The 22,183-nt window shown below is 40.9% G+C and overlaps 1 protein-coding gene and 1 pseudogene across 11 annotated transcripts in view; one reads left to right on the top strand and one right to left on the bottom strand.

Annotated features, from left to right (window-relative positions):
• The window catches only part of LOC148775481 (ankyrin repeat domain-containing protein 26-like), a 221,217-nt pseudogene that overhangs the window by 109,622 nt on the left and 89,412 nt on the right, over window positions 1-22,183 (top strand).
• The window catches only part of LOC129556178 (ankyrin repeat domain-containing protein 26-like), a 90,039-nt gene that overhangs the window by 7,187 nt on the left and 60,669 nt on the right, over window positions 1-22,183 (bottom strand). For 8 of the 11 annotated variants that reach the window (XM_088844236.1, XM_088844232.1, XM_088844241.1 and 5 more), the window contains 8 exons: window positions 21,458-21,540; window positions 16,023-16,165; window positions 15,690-15,749; window positions 14,398-14,568; window positions 12,417-12,450; window positions 8,415-9,359; window positions 6,646-6,798; window positions 680-835 (listed from right to left, as the gene is read on the bottom strand). In XM_088844236.1, coding sequence (XP_088700362.1) covers window positions 680-835; window positions 6,646-6,798; window positions 8,415-9,359; window positions 12,417-12,450; window positions 14,398-14,568; window positions 15,690-15,749; window positions 16,023-16,165; window positions 21,458-21,540 — 1,745 coding nt within the window. The remainder of the gene's footprint in view (window positions 1-679; window positions 836-6,645; window positions 6,799-8,414; window positions 9,360-12,416; window positions 12,451-14,397; window positions 14,569-15,689; window positions 15,750-16,022; window positions 16,166-21,457; window positions 21,541-22,183) is intronic. The other 3 variants (XM_088844234.1, XM_088844237.1, XM_088844240.1) reach the window with 3 other exon arrangements.

The following is a 22,183-nucleotide window of genomic DNA, read 5'->3' as shown; positions in this document are numbered from 1 at the left end:
CTCTCCCACAGAGTCCAAAAGACTGTTCTATACATCTGTGTCTCTTTTGCTGTCAGAGAGCGATTTTAAATGTGAAAATAAGAAAAGCGGAACTTTAAAATAATCATCAGTGTGACATGAATTAAATTTGAATTATAAAATTAACGTGGAATCAATGTCATAGTAGTACTTAAGGAACCGGATAATTCAAAGACTAAGAGGATGAAGTGAAAATTTAGAAACTGAACAAGACAACTTAAGAATAATTCAAGAGGATGGTGCCAGTCCTAAACCACATTTTCTTTTCCTCCTCATAGTCTTGTTTTATACCGATTGGTCTTATAAGTAAAAGGATTCTAAGTGAGAAGCGTTCTGAAAGACGAATTTAGTGATAACCGTGATGGAAACTGAAATATTTACAAGGAGAAACAAGTGCCCCCTTCCTCCCAGAAATCTACAAAACACACTGCTCTAAGGGAAGTAGAGGAACGACATAACCTGTATACACCCAAAGTGTAATTTACAGTGAGGTGAATTCAAGGACATGACAGATCAGCAAATTAAGCTGCAAAAATAGGTTGACTTCTTTTAATTTCTCTGCGAGATCCTGTCTTGCTGTTTCTTCAATCTCCCGTCTACACCGCTCAACCTGAGTGTGTTCTATCATATTCAGTTCTATGCGAGTTTTGAGTCTCACTACCTCTTTCTCCAACCTCCTGTTCTCTTTCTCGAGTTCCTCACATTTCCTTTGCCTTCCTTTCACTGACAATAACTCCTGTTGAAGAACTTGATGTGTTGCATCCAGGTGCAGACATTGTGAACACGCAGTTTCCAGCTCTGCTGGAAGATGATCAATCTGCAAGAATAAAACAATACCATTTGTTTTCAAGATTTTGGATCATTTTCACGATCATTATTTGAAAAGGGAACCCTCTTACACTGTTGGTGGGAATGCAAACTAGTACAGCCACTATGGAGAACAGTGTGGAGATTCCTTAAAAAACTGGAAATACTGCCATATGACCCAGCAATCCCACTGCTGGGCATACACACCGAGGAAACAGAATTGAAAGAGACACATGTACCCCAGTGTTCATCGCAGCACTGTTTATAATAGCCAGGACATGGAAGCAACCTAGATGTCCCATCAGCAGATGACTAGATAAGAAGGCTGTGGTACATATACAAATGGAGTATTACTCAGCAATTAAAAAGAATACATTTGAATCAGTTCTAATGAGGTGGATGAAACTGGAGCCTATTATACAGAGTGAAGTAAGCCAGAAAGAAAAACACCAATAAAGTATATTAACGCATATATATGGAATTTAGAAAGATGGCAACGATAACCCTGTATGCGAGACAGCAAAAGAGACACAGGTGTATTGAACAGTCTTTTGGACTCTGTGGGAGAGGGCGAGGGTGGCATGATTTGGGAGAATGGCATTGAAACGTGTATATTATCATATGTGAAACGAATCGCCAGTCCAGGTTCGATGCATGATACAGGATGCTTGGGGCTGGTGCACTGGGATGACCCAGAGGGATGGGATGGGGAGGGAGGTGGGAGGGGGGGTTCAAGATGGGGAACACATGTACACCCGGGGCAGATTCATGTCAACGTATGGCAAAACCAATACAATACTGTAAAGTAATTAGCCTCCAATGAAAATTAAAAATAAAGAAAGAAAGAAAGAGCAGCAACAACAAAAAACAATACCATTTGGTTCTGAGGGAAGTGGACTGAGCACAGCCTAACTCAAACCGAGGATCTGACACATACGATGGTGTCTGTATTGTAGAATGCAGGACCTGGAATAACCCAGAGGATCAAGAAAGAAGTTCAAACCACCAAGAGTCACACAATACACTGTTCACTACCACCTTAGTCTCACGACATCTGAACTCGATTGCACGCGCCTTCATTGTTCCACAGTAATGCTTTTCTATCTTTCCTCTGTAGAATGACTGCAAGTCACCTCCTAGCAGAATGTCTCTTACTCCTTCCCCCCATCTTGTCCCATGGTTTTTAAAGAAGTTCGAGGTATCCTGTATTGAGTTATCTAGGGCTGAGTTAATAAATGCCTCCCAAAAGGAGATTGTGAAAGTAAGACTCTAATGACTAAATCTTGTAAACATGGATTCTAATCCAATAAGCCTTTTTCTGAACTACAGTTTTTGCTAATTTGAATTGCATTCCAAAGAGAAAGGATTCACAAGGTTAAAGAAATCCCATCTCCTAAGAGTTTAGTGAGGCATCCATACATTTTTCTGAACAACAACAACAACAACAATACCTCATTCTTGTAACCCTTTGTTACTTCCCACAGAATAAGAGAACATAGGAACAAACAAACAAAGGAAACAAAAAACAGTTCCTGAACGATCAGTGACAGTGACTTGGAAAGAACTTTCCTTTAGACAGAATGATTACTTTTTGAGTCGACGTGAGTGGAGCTGGTGGTTTTCAAACATGTCTACAAATTCTTTGACACTTGTCTCATGAAATTCCCTCAAGTATGTGCTAGTCCTAGTAACCGATTCCCCTGGACAGTGTCTGGGGAAACTGCTGTGTGAGTTTTAAAGCTAAACAGCTTCTGAATTTTGCTCTGTGGGGAAGCCAACTCTTTCACTGTGCAGAAGCACAGTCCACATACTGAGCACGTGTCAGTGTCCCCACTGACCGCCCCCACCTAACGTCCCCTCCAAAAGCCAGCTCCAGCTGCCAGACGTGTGCACGAACAAGTCCTCAAATGACTCTGGTTCCCACCTTCACGACATCCCGGCTGATGCGCCTGGAGAAGAAATGAGCTGGGCTCACTCACTGAGCCTTGCCCCAACGCAGACTTGTGAACAAAGGAAATGCTGTTTGGAGTCACTAGGCTTTGAGGTGGTTTCTAACGCAGTTTGTTAACAATAAATAACTGGTACAGATACTGATATTAACAATGGGGTTCAGTTCAGTCACTCAGTCATGTCTGACTCTTTGTGACCCCATGGACTGCAGCACGCCAGGCTGCCCTGTCCACCATCCACTCCCAGAGCTTGCTCAAACTCGTGTCCATCGAGTCGGTGGTGCCCCCAAATGAGGTACTGCCATTAAAAAAGAGCTGAAACATGTCAGAATGCCTTTGAACCTGGAGGTAGGTGGGACCTGAATGGCTGCAGAGAAAGAAATGAAAACCCAATGGGCTTCATGACACTGTACACAGAAGCCTGACGGTCCTTGAAGAGGCTGCCGGTGACGACTTCTAGGCAAGAGAAGAAAACGACACTGAAACATGGGGGGCAGAGGCTCTTGCTATGAAGCAGCTGAGAGTAAATCAATGAGAGGGATAAGCTAGCAGAAAAATTAAAAAGTGCTATTAAATATAAAGGAACCCAGACTCACTGGGTTCAATAAATGTATCCCCTTTAGAGCATCTCCACATGCCCAACTGTCACATGATGCCAAAGGACAGAAATGGCTTCTGGGCTAAGATCAAATCTAGGGTGCTGCCAGGAACACATGGTCTAAAGGTAACGCCTGTAGACTGTTAAGTGTAAGACCCTGGAAAGACTTAAGGTGGTGCCTCAGATTCCTTTAAGCATCTTAAGAGCAAAAGAACGTTAAAGGGCTCAACATGCAACGTTCCACAGAAAGCCCAAGGTGCAGTGCTTCCTTCAAAAAAGATTTTTGAGGGTAACTTTTCCAATGGCATGAACCCCAATCAAATTCATAGGACACTAAAAGCTTTAAAGAGAACCTTGGCAGCAAAAACCCTGCTTGTTTGTTTGACCTAACAGAGACTCAGCGTGAGTTGCCCAGTCATGTCTGACTCTCTGACCCCGTCGTCTGAAGCCACCAGGCTCTTCTGTCCATGAACCCGATTCTCTGGGAAAGAACACTGGAGTGGGTTGCCATTTCCTTCTCCAGGGGACAGGGCTTCCCTGATAGCTCAGTTGGTAAAGTATCCGCCTGCAGTACAAGAGATTTCTGGTTTGATCCCTGGGTCAGGAAGATCCACTGGAGAAGGGATAGGCCACCCACTCCAGTAGTCGTGGGCTTCCCTTGTGGCTCAGCTGGTAAAGAATCTGCCCACGATGCAGGAGACCTGGGTTCGATCCCTGGGTTGCGAAGATCCCCTAGAGAAGGGAAAGGCTACTCACTCCAGTATTCTGCCCTGGAAAATTCCATGGACTATATGGTCCATGGGGTCTCAAAGAGTCAGACACGACTGAGCGACTCTCACTTTCACTTTCTCCAGGGGCTCTTCCCAACCCAGGGATCAAACCTGGGTCTCCTGCATTGCAGGCAGATTCTTTACTGTCTGAGACACCAGGGAAGTCCAACCGAGAGACCAAGACATACAAAAGGAGAAGAGGCCTTGGGATTTTCTTAGAAGTTCGATAAAGAGGAACCTGGTTTAGGAAACATGACTCACCTAAAGACAGAGGTCATTGCTGTTTGTAATTGGCGTTGTTACGGTCGCTGTATTTTGCCTGCAAAACAACTTGGTATTTCAGGCAGACGGCATGCCAGCAGAAGTGGTCTTCTACACAAGTCACAGGGAACTTGTTGCAAGGGGCAGTAAAGGGGAGAATGAGGCCCAAAACACACGTGTCCAGTACTTCAAAAACGTTCACTGGCTCCACTAACCAACTAGCACTTTTGTACTTTCCTCCACTTACAATAATTTGTAACTTACTTCCTCTCTATACTACGCAGTGGACAATGACCATCGGTTAATATGCAAATAGCACCTCCTGGACAGAGTGGTACAGAACATTACACTACCGTCAGAGGAAGGGGAAGTCACTGCCATGGAACTATTACCCGACTGCTAAATGAAAGTTCTGAATCAATTCAATCCCAGCAACTGTTAATGCCTAGCAAGTACTCGGATGAGAAGATGAAGGTTACCAGATACGGATATCAGAGAAGCCATCCCCAGAACCTGAGGCTGGGAAGATTAGAAATCCACTGGGGCCTGAAAGGCAAGATATCCGTAAATCCCACTTCTGGCTGCATAATGAAGGAAGGCAAATTTACATTTTACTACCAGAATCGGGGGAAAAAAATGAGCATTTAATTGAACAATTCTCCTCTATTAGATGAAGCACTTTCAATTTTACATTTAATTACGTAAAATACACGTCAATAAAAGTTTTACTACACCAGCATCTCCAAGAAGAAATTATCCGTACGGATGAAGTACTTAGTTATATCCTATCAATTGTTAAGCTAAACTACTTTCCATTTATGCAAGACAAGCGCTGTGCATATTAAGAAATATTCCCTGTTAGACTAATGTATCCTTAGACAAGATTCTCCCTCGTGAAAAAATGACAACAGTGTACAATGAAGGGCTAAACTGTTCTTCACAGACTAGACGACAGGGCTGAAGAGAAAAGGCTCCATGAGAGCTGGACAGTCAGGAAAGCTCTGGAGGAGGAGAGACTGGGCACCAGTCTGAATCAATGGAGAACTACCCAAGAGGAACAGAAACTGTGAAGACGGCAGGACAGTCTGAGCAAAGGCCAGAAAAGGAGAAAGCAGCCAGGGAACTCTGAGGACAAAACCCCACCACGGGGAAATAAAAGCATGTCCATCCGGAAACGTGCAAGTCAGTGCTCACAGCAGCATTGTTCGTAGCCGCAGAGGGGAAACAACCCAAATCTCCAACCACTTACGAATGGACAAATGGCTTAGCCACATACTGTTTCTTGTTTGACAATCAACAGAAACGGAAGGACTGGTACGTGCTACAACATGGATGAACCGCGGAAACACGACATCAAATGAGAAAAGCGAACCACACAGGAGCACACACTGTGTGATTCCATTCACGTGAAAACCCAGAACAGGCTGTCTACACAGACAGATATTAGACTGGGGGTTGCTGGGGCTGAGGGAGATGAGGGCGCCATAGGTGGTGGCTAAGGGATGCAGGGTTCCTTTTGGGGGTGATGGAAATGCTCTAAAATTGACTGTGGTCACAGGTGACACCTCTCTAGACTAAGAGATACTGAACTACACACTTGGAATGGGTGAAATATACGATATGTCAATTACATCTCAATAGCTTTTAAAGAATCCAAAGGCACTATCTACTGTTCTTAATTCTCTATTTTTGATGTGCCTACTACACTGAGTACCTCCATGCTTTTACAATATATCTAAAATGAAAAGCAAAGAAGGCAGTGCCTAACTTCAACTGGTTTGTATAATACACTTTCTGCACAAGTTATTCTGAAATGCACAAAATAAATACATACAGAACTCCACAGCCATTCACTAAAGTGAAGATGAGAAATGATAATTTTCTGGAACATTCCATTAAACATTATCCTCTGATTTTATCTGGCTTGCCTCATCATGGTAATACCGAGATCACGAAATAAAATATTATTCAATAGAAAAAAAAAAAAAGTCTCTCAACTTGTGTGAAGAATGATGCACAATTCTTCACTTTCCCAAGGGTATATAATATACGAAAAATATATACATATAATGCAATGGCAGAATGAAAGTCACAGTTTAAGAAACGAGTGCACTTAAAGATTAATAAAATTATAGTAAATTACTAGTAATGAAAATAAAAAAGAAAGCTGTCCATGAAAATGAGTGTCCTAAAACACTTTATCTGATGTATTAACTGTCGACCCATTCACTTTCACACATACCTGACTTGGGGGCTGAGGTAACTTGCTCTTTAAATCCCGTGCCTCAGCTTCTAACTTGGCAGGATGACGGGACATGACATCCAGGGACGCCTCCAGCGCAGACTGCTTTTCGAAGGTGTCAGACCGTTCTTGTTGAAGGTTTCTCACCACTGCCTAAGAAGATGCTTTGTCATGAGGTTATCAAATCACTTTACTATGACGTTATGTTAGTAACAGATGACTCCAACATAGGTACTTTGGAAACTATCACCATGGCTAGCAACTCACCTTCTTTTCGGCCTCCCTGACTGTGGTTACAGACCCAGAAGGGCTCCCCACCAGCCTTCCTGATATTAAGTTCCTCAGACGAAGGAGGCGGCCCCACTGTCCACACCCTGCCCCTCCCGATAAACCTGCAGAGCTTCACCACCTCACCTCCAGGACGAAACAGGCGTGGAGGTGGGACAAGCGGTGGGAAATTCCACACTGTGGAAACTCTTTATTAAAGAGGCTTCCATTAACATCGGAGATCTTCACATATTCAATCCCATGCTCAGATCTTTCCAACAGATTCCTTCCTCAGCAGAAAAATGAGGCCATTCCCTTGCTGCTGATCTGTTTTCTATCTAGTCGTGTGTCTATGTTAATCCCCAACTCCTAATTTATCCCGCCTCCCCACCTTTCCCCTTGGCTAACCATAATATTCTGCAGGCATCTACATGGGAAAGGATCTGAAAATGAATGGATATACGTATGCCTATAACTGAATCAACTTGCTGTACATCTGAAACTAATGCAAGATTGTAAATCAACTATGTTCCAATATAAAACAATAATGAAATTTTTGAAATGAGGTTGCTCCCATGCCTTCAAGGAGCCTCGATAACCTGGCGTCCACCTGCCTCCAGGCCGCAGGCCCTACAACCCTCTCCTGACTCACTCCATCCCTGCTGCTCACGAATCCTGCCACCCTCCATTTTTATTGGGCAAACCGGTATTCGAATGACAGTAATTGACCCTTAAAAGGAGAATTATGAGCAAATTGTTTGCAAACATGTTCTAAGGAAATAGCAGAAATAGCAGTGGGAAGGTGAAATCAAGAAGGGCTTCGTTAAAGCTCACCACTTGAGTCCCAAATTACGACTTAATGACAAGTATATTTCAATGACTTGCCAATGAATTCTCAATTTAATGACAACTCTTTAAAGAGTTGAGAGGCCATAAGAATAAATGATTCAAGCCTGAAATGTTTTCCAAGTTAATTCAAATTGACATGAATAAAACTAAAATTATACCAACAAATATGACAAAAAGGTACGACAAGCTACTGAAGCCAAAGTACGATAGATAACTCATAGCCTCTGGGAAACCTGGACTTGACTGTCAAGGTAATCCGTGTAACTGAAGCTTAATTTCAAAATAATTCACTTTAGGTTTGAGTGTTTCTTTTATCTGCTTCATCGTGATACTGACATGTGGTTAGTATGGAGATTAAAATGATTGTCTGAATAGTAAAAGAGTAACTTACACCTGTCTATACTAAAAATTTAGAAATTAAGCTCTTAACATTTCATAAGCGACACGATGTCTCTACTCAAAGTGAAGCATCTCTCGAGTCTAATTTTTATTTGCTGGACACAAGGTGTGCCTTTAGTCTGTTTCAGGGACCATAGATTCACAGCCTGTGTATTTTTTAAATTCAGCTACATTCAACATTTAGCCAGAATTAAGAATCACTTTGACTTTTCTTTCAGGAAGTCTGAGAATTATTTCTCCTTCTGGATACTTACTTCTCCTTCTGCTTTCTCATTTTCATACTGACATATTCTCTCTTTCAAATGATCACATTCGTTGACCAACTCCTTGTTTCTTTCCTCCAGCATCAGATCTCGTTTCTCACTTTCAGCCTGAAGTATTCTCACGATCTGCTGAAACTGGTCTTGGATGCTGATGACCATCTTCTCTTTACTGTCGGCTCTGTTTCGTGCATCATCCAGCTGCTGTCGGAGCAACATGTTTTCACGCTGGAGTTGAGATAATCTCTCTTCTAAGGATTCCTGCTTTCCAAGGTATTCATTCACTTTGCCTTGTTCGTTCTGATACATGTGTTCGATATCCTGCTTTTGACACTCTGCTTGGCGTAAGTCTGTCTGGACACGTTCTAACATCAAAGCCTTTTCTCGGAGATCATCTCTCGCCTGATGCAGCTTGATTTTTAGCTTATTGAATTTATTTTTCACTTTAGAAAGTTGCTGGGAAAGCATCTCATTGTTACTTTTCAGCTTAGCCATATCGAACTTCGTTTGGTCCTGCAGGCGTAATGTCTTGTCTTTTGCCTTCTGGGAGGCAAGTTCCAGGTCTCTTTGTGATGTCTGACCTTGGTCATGATCGTGCATGGCAGCAGCCAGTCTAGAACGGTGGGATTCCACTTCTGTTTCCAGGCTTTGTTTTGCGTTCTCCAGCTCAGGGTTTAGCGTTGTATTTTCAGCTATCGGAACGTTAAACTGGCCAGTATGCTGGAATATGGTAATTGTCAGCTTTTCCTTGTTCAATTTTATTGCCTTTTGAGGATAATCATTCTCTCCTTTTCCAGTTCCAATGTCCTCAAAAGATTTCTTTTCTTTTTCCTGGTTCTGGTTTTTCACTGTGTCTCTTTCTAGTCTTGGCATGGCAATTTCATCCTGCCTGTGGTTTCTGCGCAACAGACCTTTTGCTTTTCTACCACTATCAGAAACCTGAGTGAGACAAAGGAGAGTTTCAGTGAGTACTCAATAAAATGACAGTTCATCATTTCCTCTGAAATGAAAGACTAACCTGTATGTTTAGCCAGTGAAAAGACTGCACCAAGTGGATCTCCAAATGGAAAAAATAAGGTTCGATACAAACCTCAGACCTTATACAAGCAGAAATTCCCAAAGGTCCAAAAATTTATTTGAAGACAATGAATCCATGAAAGGAAAAAGAAAGCCCAAGGGGCTTTTCAAGCAGCTCAGAACTGGAAAGGCTTTTCTCTGAATTACAACAAACCCAGAAAGCTTAAAACAAAAGATTTATAGATCTGACTGCACTTAAAAATTGCATCTGATGTGGTATATTTATATAATGGAAAACTACAAAGCCATAAAAAAGAATGAACTAATGCTATCTGCAGCAACAAAGATGGACCTAGACCTGATCACACTAAGTGAAGTCAGTCAGACAAAGGCAAGTCATACCGCTTCCATGTGGAATCGAAAATGAACTTATTCACAAAACAGACACAGACCCACAGACATAGGAAACAAGCTGAGTCACCGTACAGGAAAGGGGGTAGGGGAAGGGATGGATAACTCAGGAGGTTGGGTTTAACATATACCATTTTATATAGACAAGTGTGTATAAAATAACCAGTAAGGATCTACTGTACAACATAAGGAATTACATTTAACATTCTACAAGAAGAATCTGAAAAGGAATGTGTGTGTGTGTGTGTGTGTGTGTGTGTGTGTGTGTTAGTCAGTCATGTCCAACTCTTTGCCACCCCATGGACTGTAGCCTGCCAGACTCCTCTGTCCATGGGATTCTCCAGGCAAGAATACTGGAGTGGGTTGCCTTTTCTCCAGGGGATCTTCCCAACCCAAGGATCGAACCCAGGTCTCCTGCATTGCAGGTGGATTCTTTACTGTCTGAGCCAGCAGGGAAGCCCCATTTATATAATATACACACACATACACATATGTCTCTGAATCACTGCGTTGCACACCTGAAACTAACACAATACTGTACATCAACGATAATTCCATACCACCACCACTCGCTCCCTTAAAAACACTGCATCTGATACCTCCTATACAGCTACTTCACGTAAGAGCCTTAGCTCTCTATATACTTAAATAGATGAAATTTCATACAAAAAGTGTTTTCTTGAGAATATGCTACCTCTCTAACATTGTAATAGGCAACTGCAAGGCTTATACCTATTGACAGCTGCGCTAAGCACGTCTGCAAACATCAATTAACGCATTAGCTATAATGATTCTGGGAAGGAAGAAGTTAGAAACATGTAAGTACCCTGCAGGCTTTTCACCAGGTCTCTGACCCTACTAGTCCTCTGACATCAAACCACAGGCACTTCTCCAGAACAAACATATCAGTACAAACAAGTCTCCTATTTCACTCATGGTGCAGACACTCATGGCAAATAAGGAAAAGTTTAGAGAGCTCTTCATAGAGAATCATGAGATTATTTGCTGCTGCAGTAACTTCCATTACCTCTTCATACTGTTTAAAATAGTAAGATGGGGAAAACACGATGAGAAACATAATTATCACTAAACGTCTACAATGGCGTATCTATCACTGTTTCAAAAGTTCCTTGTACTGACACAGGACACTCCACAGAGCAGAGGTTCATTTTCTCACAGGCACAAGAACGACTTCCAAAGCATGGTCTCTGAACCCCTACAGTTTCCTCCTGACCTTCAGTGGAAGTGGTAAACTAACCTAATCATCCACCAAGGAAGGGAAATCACTACCAAATACCAGAATAGCTACTGTTAGTCGCAAGAGTATTTTTTTTACTTTTTTCCCCTTGGTAGGAGGGGGACTTTTATAAGTTTATTCTAAACAAACAACTTCTTAAAGTGTACAAGAGTGTTTTTACAACTGATGTCACAGGTTTTACCAACTGAAAAACTGTAAGTGATACAAAAAGGCTGTTGATAGGGTACCGGTTACAAAAGTGATAGTGGAGCCAAGAACAGGCTCTGATTTAGACACTGAAGACGGTGACATGCGTGGTGTGACCGACACTCTCACCCCAGAGCAGAGGGACGTGGTCGGGTAACGCAGTCGTCAGTGGAGCTCACACGGTCTGCCTGGCCTAAACCACGAGCAGGGTCCCGGCTCTGCGAGACAGTCCCAAAAATTTTGAGATCAATTCCTATAGAAAATATTTAAGCTCTCACTCTCCTTGAGTGAGGCCATGGTGTGTCCCTACCTGACTGCTGTAGACAAATGGATTTGAATTACAAATACTACTTTCCCAGCTCTTCCCGAGAGCTTTTCCTTGTGGCAGATCTGTGGCTAGGACCTCGGGGATGGGACCCAGTCCGTGTTTGAGAGGGACATTGGTTAGGGGAGTGAACTCCTCTGCTCTGAGATGCCACTCGAGAACTCTGCAGAATGAAGGACAATCAACTTCAAGAGTGGCTGTTTTCTACCAACTGCTGGAAAAAATCCACGGGGAGCATTCCTGCGCCTCTCGAGGATGCCAGTTAAACACACCCATCCTGGAGGACTCTACTGTGAGGGAGAACTCAGCTGGGAAAGCTGGAGCCAGCTCGGAGCTGTTCACGAGGCAGGTGGACTGGAGGGCTGACGGGCACAGAGGGAGGGGTCCACGACCATCAGCCACCTGCCAGATGGCAACCGGGAATTTTTAGAGGAAAGCATGTCGCCATCCTCGGAAGCAGTTTCAGATGACTGAGTTAAATCATCCAGGTCATTCACGTGATTACTTTGTTCTTTGACCTACACATGAACAATACTGTTTCACAATGTCCTTAAAATATGTATAAAATACACCCAGTGTACAAAGGTGATAAATCCCTTTACCAAAGCAAAAGCAGAGGCTTCGTAAAAGAACAGGTTTTTATCAAAAGGATAACTTCATCAACAGAGTTTCTAAATTATGTTTTCAAAGTAAATGTCTCTTCAACAACGGAAGATGTTCTATTTTGCCACTATTCCTTTGACGAAGTATTTTTAGAGAATAATATATGTTAAAGTTAATTTTTTTCATTTTACTATACCTTCTTCTTTTCATATGCTGTTTTCCTTGCAGGCCTAAAAAAAAAACACAAATGATTCTTTTCAGGCTAAAATTTAATAACTCAAAAATATAAACAATACCTAAATGTTTTTTATAGAACATCTTTGCATTCATAAGTAATTTCTATCAAAGGATGAAACAATAAAAAAGAGTACCATTAAAGGACAAAGAAAATGTATCTGTAATATTAATAAAACATTAAATTTAGATCAAAGGAAAAGGAAAATCCTAACATTACTTGCGTTATGTGATACAAGCAGTATACCAGGGTTTTTTGCAGTTGTCATTTTTAATAAGAACTAACTTTTATGGCAATAAAACCTATCTCGGAAGTATTCCCTAAGGCCTTATAAGAAAGAAACCCATTTTTTATCACAATGTTATTAGCTTTTTGAGGGCTTGTTATGCAATGGCTATGCATTATTACAAGCATTTGACATGCCTTAAAGGCATTTTAATCCTCACGATCATTCTGGGAGATAAGTAATATATATTAGATCTTTTAGCTAGGAAGAAATGGAGCAAAGAAAGGCTGAGGAACTTGCCCAAGACGACACAGCAGTTCACCAACACCCCCAAATTCAAACCCAGGAAATCTGGCCTGAATGCTGCTGTTCCAAAATATGCTGAGAAAGTGATACTGAAAATTCTTTTTATTTATTTATTTTTTATTTAACTGGCTTGAGCTTGAACTTTTTTTTTTTATTGGAGGCTAATTACTTTACAATATTATATTGGTTTTGCCATACACTGATATGAATCCGCCCCGGGTGTACATGTGTTCTCCTTCTTGAACCCCCCTCCCACCTCCCTCCTCCCCCTACGTCAAATCTTTTTAACTAATATGATACCAAATGAATCTATATTATTATTTCATGTCTAGCTATAACTACAAATGGTAACTCTGAATCTAAAAACATATTTCTATCAAAACAAAAAGACTTTAGATGTAGGCAATATTGGAAATCTACTTTCAATAAAGATTTGCTTTTTGTAAAGAAATTCATCAATACACATTCATTCAAGCATTCTGCTGTTTCCTTATGCTTCTGACATACACTTGTGGAGCACACAGTATGTGTTAAGGACACTTTCAGTACAGGAAGCATGGTTTTTCTCATTTAGATCTTTATCATCCAAAGTAATAAACTGTACAAGATTGATAATTGTTTCTACTGAAAATAAACAAAATCCTCCCCTTTTGAATGAAGTTAACATGATGTGATGTTTCACAGTACCTTACAAAATCATAGCTACCCTCGATGATACTATCAACTAGAATCATCAAGGAATGATTAAATCCTATTCAGTATAACCTAAGTATTTGTAAATTCATGATTATATAATTTTTAAACAATCTATGTATGATAGAATTAACAAGTAATCATCTACATATTCATTTACATAAGAATATTATGCTTCAGAGTCAATGAACAAGCCCTTACCAAAAACTACATATGTACATGTACATAATAATCATGTACAGTAATAATAATGGACAGTTAATTTATTGTAATAGTTTAAAGATAATGTCATACATTCAATAAGCTTTCTAATATTGGAAATGCAAACAGGATTAAATAAACACGTCCTCCGCTGGCTCATTTCCAACAGCATACACACTCGAGAAGCTCCCCTCTTAACATGAAACAAGAAACTCCTTTCAACTCCACATGCCTCTTCAATTATCATCCAGTTCTTTATTGCCTGCCCCAGTAAATATTCCCTACGGAGCTGTTTACGTGTATTCACTACAGTCCAGCTTCCAAGTGGACTATTTACTGAAATGACTTCCGGCCAAAGGCACAGGTCCTCTCCTTAACCTTTCTGCAGTGTTCATCCAGTAGAGTTGAGGATTCTCTTCTCTTGGCCTGTATGCTATATTATGCTGCTCTATTTCCAGAAGAGGTATTCAGTGCTAATACTACTTCCCCTAGAAATAAAGAATTTGTCCGTGTTACCTGCCATCCTCTCGATCCACTTTCCTTACAATGCTGTCATCATTCACATGCAGCAGACCACCAGGCAGCGAATCGGTCTTTCCAAATATTGGTGCAATCACACATTCTTCCTGGGTCCATTTGCCATTGTTCTTTTTCCCTATTTCCTTCCTGGGCACGCCAGGATCGCTACTTTAAAGAATCCACACAAAAGCCAATGTTTTCAAATAATTCGACTAACAAAGAATAAAAAAACAATTCTTGTAAAATTCCAACTCTTACCCATCTTAAGTCATTAATTAATTCACAAAACAGTTACAAAGTACCAACCATATGCAAGGAAACAAATTATTCCTTCAAACACAGATATACAATTATGATACAATATGATATGTAGGAGTTGACATATGAAAGTCATTAGTGGAATAAGGAAGGATTTACAGAAGCAGTGAAGAGAAGAGGCCAAAAGGAAGAGAAAAGAGAGAAATCATTTCACTGGGAGATTAGAATGTGAGTACACAGGTCAGGCACACAACATCTAGGTTGTTTCCTAGGAACCTGGAAGGAAAAGTACAAAACACAAGAAAGAAAGTAGAGAGATGCATCTGGAAAGACACTGGGAAAAACCTCAAGGGCTACACTGAAAACCTGGGGCCCACTGGTTAAACACAATGATTCTTAGACGTAGGAGCCATAATCAGATTTACACTATATTTTTTGTTTTCCTTTTAAATACAGTAATGACTGAACGGAACTGAACTGAATGTTTAATTTAGGAATTTCCCTGGTATTCCACTGCTTAGGAATCTGCCTGCTAGTGCAAGGGGCACAGGTTCAATCCCTGGTCAGGGAAGACAGCACATGCCACGGAGCAATGAATCCTGTGCTCCACAACCACTGAAGCCAGCACCCTAGAGCCCATGCTCAGCATCAAGAGAAGCCACCACAATGAGAAGCCCAAGCACTGCAGCTGCAAAGACCCAGCACAGCCAAAAAAAAAAAAACCCTCAAAGAGAAAAGTAACAATTTAGATGATTTTGAAAATGACATGTGGCACATCCACCATGAAAGAAGCAATCAAATTTAGCGGGGTGGGGGGCAGTTTACTTGTAAACCACCCACATGGGTGACGTCAGCATCAAGGATGAAAGGCAGGTGCCTCGTCAGCTCTCCTGCCACCAGCAACAGTTTGGCCTCCATCCATGGACACACACAAAGTGCTAGGAGAAAACTGCCAACCAAGAGTGCTCCATCCAGAAAAGCTGTCTTTCAGAAATGAAGGAGAAATAAAAACTTTCCCAGACAAAGCAAACCTGAGAGAGCTCATCACCACTAGTCCCGCCTCATAAGAAATGCTGAAAGAAGTCCTCAAACTGAAATGAAAGGATGTTCGTTAGTGACATGAAATAAATTTAAACATACAACACACTGGTTAAGGCAAGTATGCAGTCAAACGCAGAACACTACTGTAACATAGTGGTATGTTAACAAATAACTAGTATTAAGGCTAAAGGATGAGAGTACTCAAAATAACCATATCTCCAGTAAAATATAAAATTCGTCAATCACAAGCATTAGCTCAAGTTAGAAATGATTTTACAGGCAATTAACAAATGACCTACTGCTAAATATCGATAGAGGCTTACCTATCAGAACCTTCACTCTGCATGGCAGGAAACTCCTGCTTCTTGTTTCCTCCACGCTTTCTCTGCTGAATCCATCGGCTCTCAGCAGCAGCATCCCAGACGCTGTCTGATACTTCCACTTCACTACTTTTTCCTTCTTCAACCTTTAATGAAAGTTTGACACTAAGAATGATTGCTATTACTTAATTCTAGAGACTCTTATTATTTGACTCAGCATTTGCCCTGATGTTAACTGATAAAGATATTTTTGAACTTAATTTTATCACTTACAAGTCACTGAAATTTTTCTAAAATGTGCTTCTTTCTGTTTGAGGGAAAGAAACAAAATGCCCAAAATTTCAAGAAAGGCTTTCTTAATAAGATACAGTTATCCACATCCAGTCTTCCCCATCTGAATGGCAGAGATAGAGAAATAAACACACACAACATCTGTCCTCTTCGGTCTTTACCACCTGGATTTTCCATGAAACAGTCAGATGTAGAGGATGTGACACCTTAGTGCCTCAGAGACAGAAAGGAATCTTTCTTCTTTCTGGACTAAAGCTATTCTTTCCCCACTGCCTTTTCCAATTCTTTTTTCACTGGGATCCAGGCGAGAGCAAAAACCTCATGGTGTTCACTGAAATATATGAACCAAAGCTTACCAAAACACAAGGAGCAGAATGAAACTGAGGAGAGGTTAGTTAGTGTGGAATTCTGGAATATAAGTAACGCTTCCCAACTCCACATTCAATAACCATCAGATTTTATAGCTAGAGGGTACAGAAATAACTATCTACCTTTGCCCACTATTTACCAATAACAGCTCTAAAATAAAAAAAAGGTTAAATGATAAGTTCAAAGCCCCTAAAGTGGCATTCCCTAACATTTTATGGCACCAAAAGAGATGATACAATTCTGTAATCTTGAATCCGATAAAATTACCAAACAAATTCCTCAAATGAATCAGGTAAGTGAAAAGCGTGACTTTGGCAAAGTAATTTAAGTCTTAAGTTGGGGGTAGGGTTTACTCTCTTTTTTCTTTAAAGGAGAATAGCTACATTTTCTTCTTGTTTTGTCTTACACAAAAGAGCAAGCAAGTTTCAAAACCTACTATGGAAGAAAGAAATATCTCACAGCATCTCAAACATCAGTTTTTTCTTTGGAGATACACACTTGATTCTTTTTCTTTTTCTGCTGAGGGTGTATACTACCTATTGGCTTCCCTGGTGGCTCAGATGTTAAAGAATCTGCTTTCAATGCAGGAGACCTGGCTTCGATCCCTGGGTTGCGACGATCCCGTGGAGAAGGGAATGGCTATCCACACCAATGATATTCTGGCCTGGAGAAATCCATGGACAGGGGACCCTGGCCAGCTACAGTCCATGGGGTCGCAAAGAATCAGAGACGACTGACCAACTCTCACACACACATATACTACCTATGTGACAAAATCACACATGTCAAAACTTACTACATTTTAGTAAACAACATAGTGAAGAGGACTCTCTCAAAAGAGACATCTGAGAGTGGTGATTAAAAACAGCCTGAAGTGGCCATGTTGGATATCTAAGTGCCCAGGGACTGAGGAAAGCAGAGAAGGTCACACATATTCAACCACAAGGAAGAGATTAGAGGAAATGTGTGTTTCTGTCCCTTCTCGCAGTCTCTGCTTTCTTCCCATTCTGTGGAAATGCAACGTATATTTAAGCCAACAAAGTTAAACAAACACACACACACTGCAAAACCCTAGTTGATCATAGTCCTTGAACACTTTCCTCGGTGCTTATTCTGGCTCAGGCGGTTACATGGTGTGTAGGTAAATGAGTTTCCCAGTCCAAATGAAAGACTGACAGAGACAGAATTAGATTGATTGAAGGACAAAAGCCATGAAAACAGTTTCCTGAATTCCTATTATTTGGATGGCAGAAATAATCTATTTCTACACAAGTACCTATTTAGATGACCCCACTTTATGCATAAGTAGAAAATCAAAATGGACCAGATCATCCAGAAAGGGAGAAACCAAAGCAAGAGCAAATGAACCTCTACCTCTTTTGCAAGCTGAATGGTCTCTTTTTCCAAAGCTAACAACACTACTTGTACCATGTCTATTGTGTTCTTAAACCTCTGCATATCCTTCTGCAGTTCTTCATTGAGATACACTTTGGATGCTCTGTGACTATTCGGTGGAGAAGAGTTCCCATTTTCTAATTCGGTTCCACGCTTTCATCATCACTAGCACTGCAATTACCTGCATGCAGTAGCTTCTGGAACCAGTCCTGTATAGGTTTGGTTTTCTTATCAGTATTTTTAACGACAGCAGGAGTACCGTGAGTTTTTATTTGAATTACGTATTTCATCTTACCGGAGCAGACAAGCCACAGACTAGATTGATGTGTCTGTCCGATGTCTAATTTCCGACTAGTGGGATTTTGCCTCGTATTGTCTGATATTTTCATATCAAACTCTTAGTCTTCTTTCACTTCAAATGTAACTACCTGGTTCCCTACTTTTTTATTTTCTACGTCATTATAAAAACTCTCCTCATTTTTGATAAACACATGTTCAATATCTAGTTTATCACTTTCAAGGTCTATTTTATTTTCACTGAAACCAAGCCTTGAAGGTGACTGACAAGCGTATCCCGGGGACCCACAGTTTATTCGATGAAAAAACATTTTCGAGACTGGGTTCTTTTTGTTGAGGACATACTTGGAATACTAGAGAGACAGCTACTCCAAATGCATCTTTCTCCCCACAATCAGATGTATTATTTGTCATGTGAGGAGGTATTTCCTTTCTGTTTGTTCCTTCTTTAGGGTGATCATGTAGTGACTCCTCCTGAGGACAAATAATAATTTTCTATTTCTCACAAATTTCACCTAACGTCTGCTTTAACTCATTTGTGATGGTTTTAACTTCTCCTTCCATTCTAATTTGCCTTGCTTGATCCACATGTTTTCATACTTCTCCACATAAGGAGGCCCTGAACGTACAGATCTGTCCTGTCTACAACATTCCTTATTCATTGCCGGTTCTTGAGGCAACTTTTGCAGCTGCAAGAGTGGAAAATTAACTGGTTGATTTTCAGGTGTCTTTTCTGGCAGGGTACATGAGTGCAAAATAATATAATTTTTAACTAATCCAGTATGGATAAAGAAAAGTCAGAAAATTATTAAAATTTCACTGTTAAACTTCTTAATTTATATGTAACTACTCACAAATCACCAGATCACAACTAAGAAGTGAAAAATAACTTGCCTTACCCAAAAATAGGAGAAAAACATTCACTCACAAACCCAATTTTGCAACTGTGTGATTGATTTAAACAATGCATACATGTGAAATCTACCAAAAATGAATTAGATGATTTTTAATGTTCTAAATGCTTCTTCCCTTAAAAATATTTCACCTCACTACACCATATACAGGGAGTCCCTACAGCATGTCTGTTAAGTGTAAGGTCAAAACGGCCCAATGATGTTAGATAAAAGAACTCAGACACCAAACAGGTGATTTAACAAGCTTTCATGGCAAGGCGCTCCCTGGCGGGGTTCCCGGACCCAGGTAAGTTAGGTCGAGGAAGTCCGCGCCCGAACAAAGGCAAGAGGCAGCTTATATAGCTTTACAGGAAGAAACAGCGAAATTTTTCCCGATAAGGCAAGATTTGGAGTGGTGGTCCCTCATAGGTCAGTTAGCCGGGGAGGCAAGACTGGGTTGGTTGCCCGGTCTGCTCAAGGTTGTGCTGACGCAGTGAAATAGTTTTTGCTGTTTCTGGGCAGAATGCTGTTTCTGGACAGTAGGGGGAGGTTAGGAGAGGGTTGATTTCTACCAGGAACCGCTATATCAAGGACACTCAAGCAGTGGGGGAGGGAATGAGGGAACAGAGCACAACAGTCAGCGTTTTTTCCACCAGCGGGGAAAAAAGGAAGGAGGGGAAGGACAAGAGGCCAAGATGGCCACCGAGGTCCGACCTTACATTAAGATTTTTGGTTTTCCGTTTTAAGGACTAATATCTGGAGAATTAATAAAATATCTTTATATGACCAGGAGCTAAAATCAATTAACACTGATCAGACAGAGGAACCAATTCCTAAATTTTAACGCAAATTATATATTATGATAGAGTTATACATCAATACATATCACCTGCTTACATTCAGTTATGTGTGTGCTAAGTCGTGTCTGACTCTGTGACCCCAAGGACTGAGGCCGACCAGGCTCCTCTGTCCATGGGGGTTCTCCAAGCAAGAAGACTTCAGTGGGTTGCCACACCCTCCTCAACCCATGCCTTCCCAACCCAGGGATTGAACCCAGGTCTCCCACACTGCAGGCGGATTCCTTACTGTCTGAGCCACCAGGGAAGCCCAACAATACTGGAGTGGGTCCCCGATCCCTTCTCCAGGGAAATTTCCCGACCCAGGAATTGAACCGGGGTCTCCTGCATTGCAGGCAGATTCTTGACCAGCTGAGCGACCCAGGAAGCCCCCGCATTCAGTTATCTTATGTTCTGCTGCTGCTGCTGCTGCTGCTAAGTCACTTCAGTCGTGTCCGACTCTGTGCAACCCCACAGACGGCAGCCCACGAGGCTTCCCCATCCCTGGGATTCTCCAGGCAAGAACACTGGAGTGGGTTGCCATTTCCTTCTCCAATGTATGAAAGTGAAAAGTGAAAATGAAGTCGTTCAGTTTTGTCCGACTCTTACTGACCCCATGGACTGCAGCCTACCAGGCTCCTCCGTCCATGGGATTTCCCAAGCAAGAGTCCTGGAGTGGGGTGCCATCGCCTTCTCCAATATTATGTTCTAATATTCACCAAAGAAAGGGGATAAAGCATTCTTCATAATATCTACTGACTTCCCACCCTGAAATAAATTAGAATGTTATTATTTGTACTCTAAAAACAAAGGTCCAATCTAGAAGGTTCGATTCTCTTAAGAGGCAACTTGGTTGATTCTAGGACCCCACTCTCTCCCTGAATGTTCATCCCAAGTCAATCATGCTGAGATGATAGGTAGAATGAATCTTTCATCTCGGCATCAGTGACTGGCGATTTCAACGGAAAACCATGAGCCACTGGGAATGATTTCTCTTTACACGTATCTAGGTCAGAGGCCGTCATACTGTTCGTAATTTCAACTGCTTAACCTTATGATTCAGTATTTGATATCACCTTAATCATGTAATGAAGTTATAAAAATGGAAGAAGTAAACAAGTCAGGAACTTTTTCCCCTCAATTCCAAAGACAAACTATAAAGTATAATAGATTCTAACAGCATTTTAAGTTGTATAGTTAAAGGGCTAGAAAACTATTAAATTATTATCTATCAATTCTAAAAGGATAATTGTGAAAGGCACTTTATTTGTTATGGACTCTGTTACACACCGGATTGTGTTGCTAAAGCAAAGAAAATGGTAGTAAACCAGAAATTTGAATTTATAGTTTTACTTACCTGTGAATGGTTCCTTTCATCTCCATCAAGTTTTTCTTGTTCTTCCTCCAATATCACGTCCAAGTCTAGTTCTCCTGACAAATCTGCATGTTTAGGTAAAATTACTTAGAATATTTAGATAAAAGACATAATCTTTATTTAAAACACAGACTTAAAAGAGTGTATCAAGTGACAACTTAAGTTCATCTTGTCTTCAGATGAATATTTACTTCTTTAAGAAATCCTTCCAATGATCAAAAGCTTCAACAAACCATTTGGGAACTACCAGAGGTCACCAGGATACAGGCACATAAACATCTCAAAGATTCATTCATGAATTCATCCAAGCATCCGTGAAAAAAACAATCAGAAACCAAACAAAATTTCAAAATGCAGGACAGACATATAAAGCCACAGTATATTCTCTTCTCTGCTTCATCACAGTACCTTTTCAACAACACGCCAAGCCTCAACTGCATTATTATTCTTAGTTTACGAAATTCCTCTTACTTTGTATGCTTTTATCAATTCCTTCATCTGAAATGCTTCCCTGGACTCTTCTGACGAATTACTTTTCATCTTTTAAGACTCAACCTGCTTTGTGACTTGCCCTTGATTACAGCTGTCTTTCCCCAGATAAACAGCTGTCCCTTTCCTTGTAGCTACCTTAGTACTTTGTAGATTTTTCTAGGGTATCTTTATAGACTTCTCCAGTGATAGACATACATCTGAACTGTAAACTATTTC

This window comes from Moschus berezovskii, chromosome 15 (assembly GCF_049115385.1).
Source record: "Moschus berezovskii isolate FMDL1 chromosome 15, NW_MosBer_1.0, whole genome shotgun sequence".
NCBI classification, from domain to species: Eukaryota; Metazoa; Chordata; class Mammalia; order Artiodactyla; family Moschidae; genus Moschus; species Moschus berezovskii.
The sequence above is the reverse complement of the archived record's forward strand: the minus strand, read 5'-3'. Positions and strand labels throughout refer to the sequence as shown.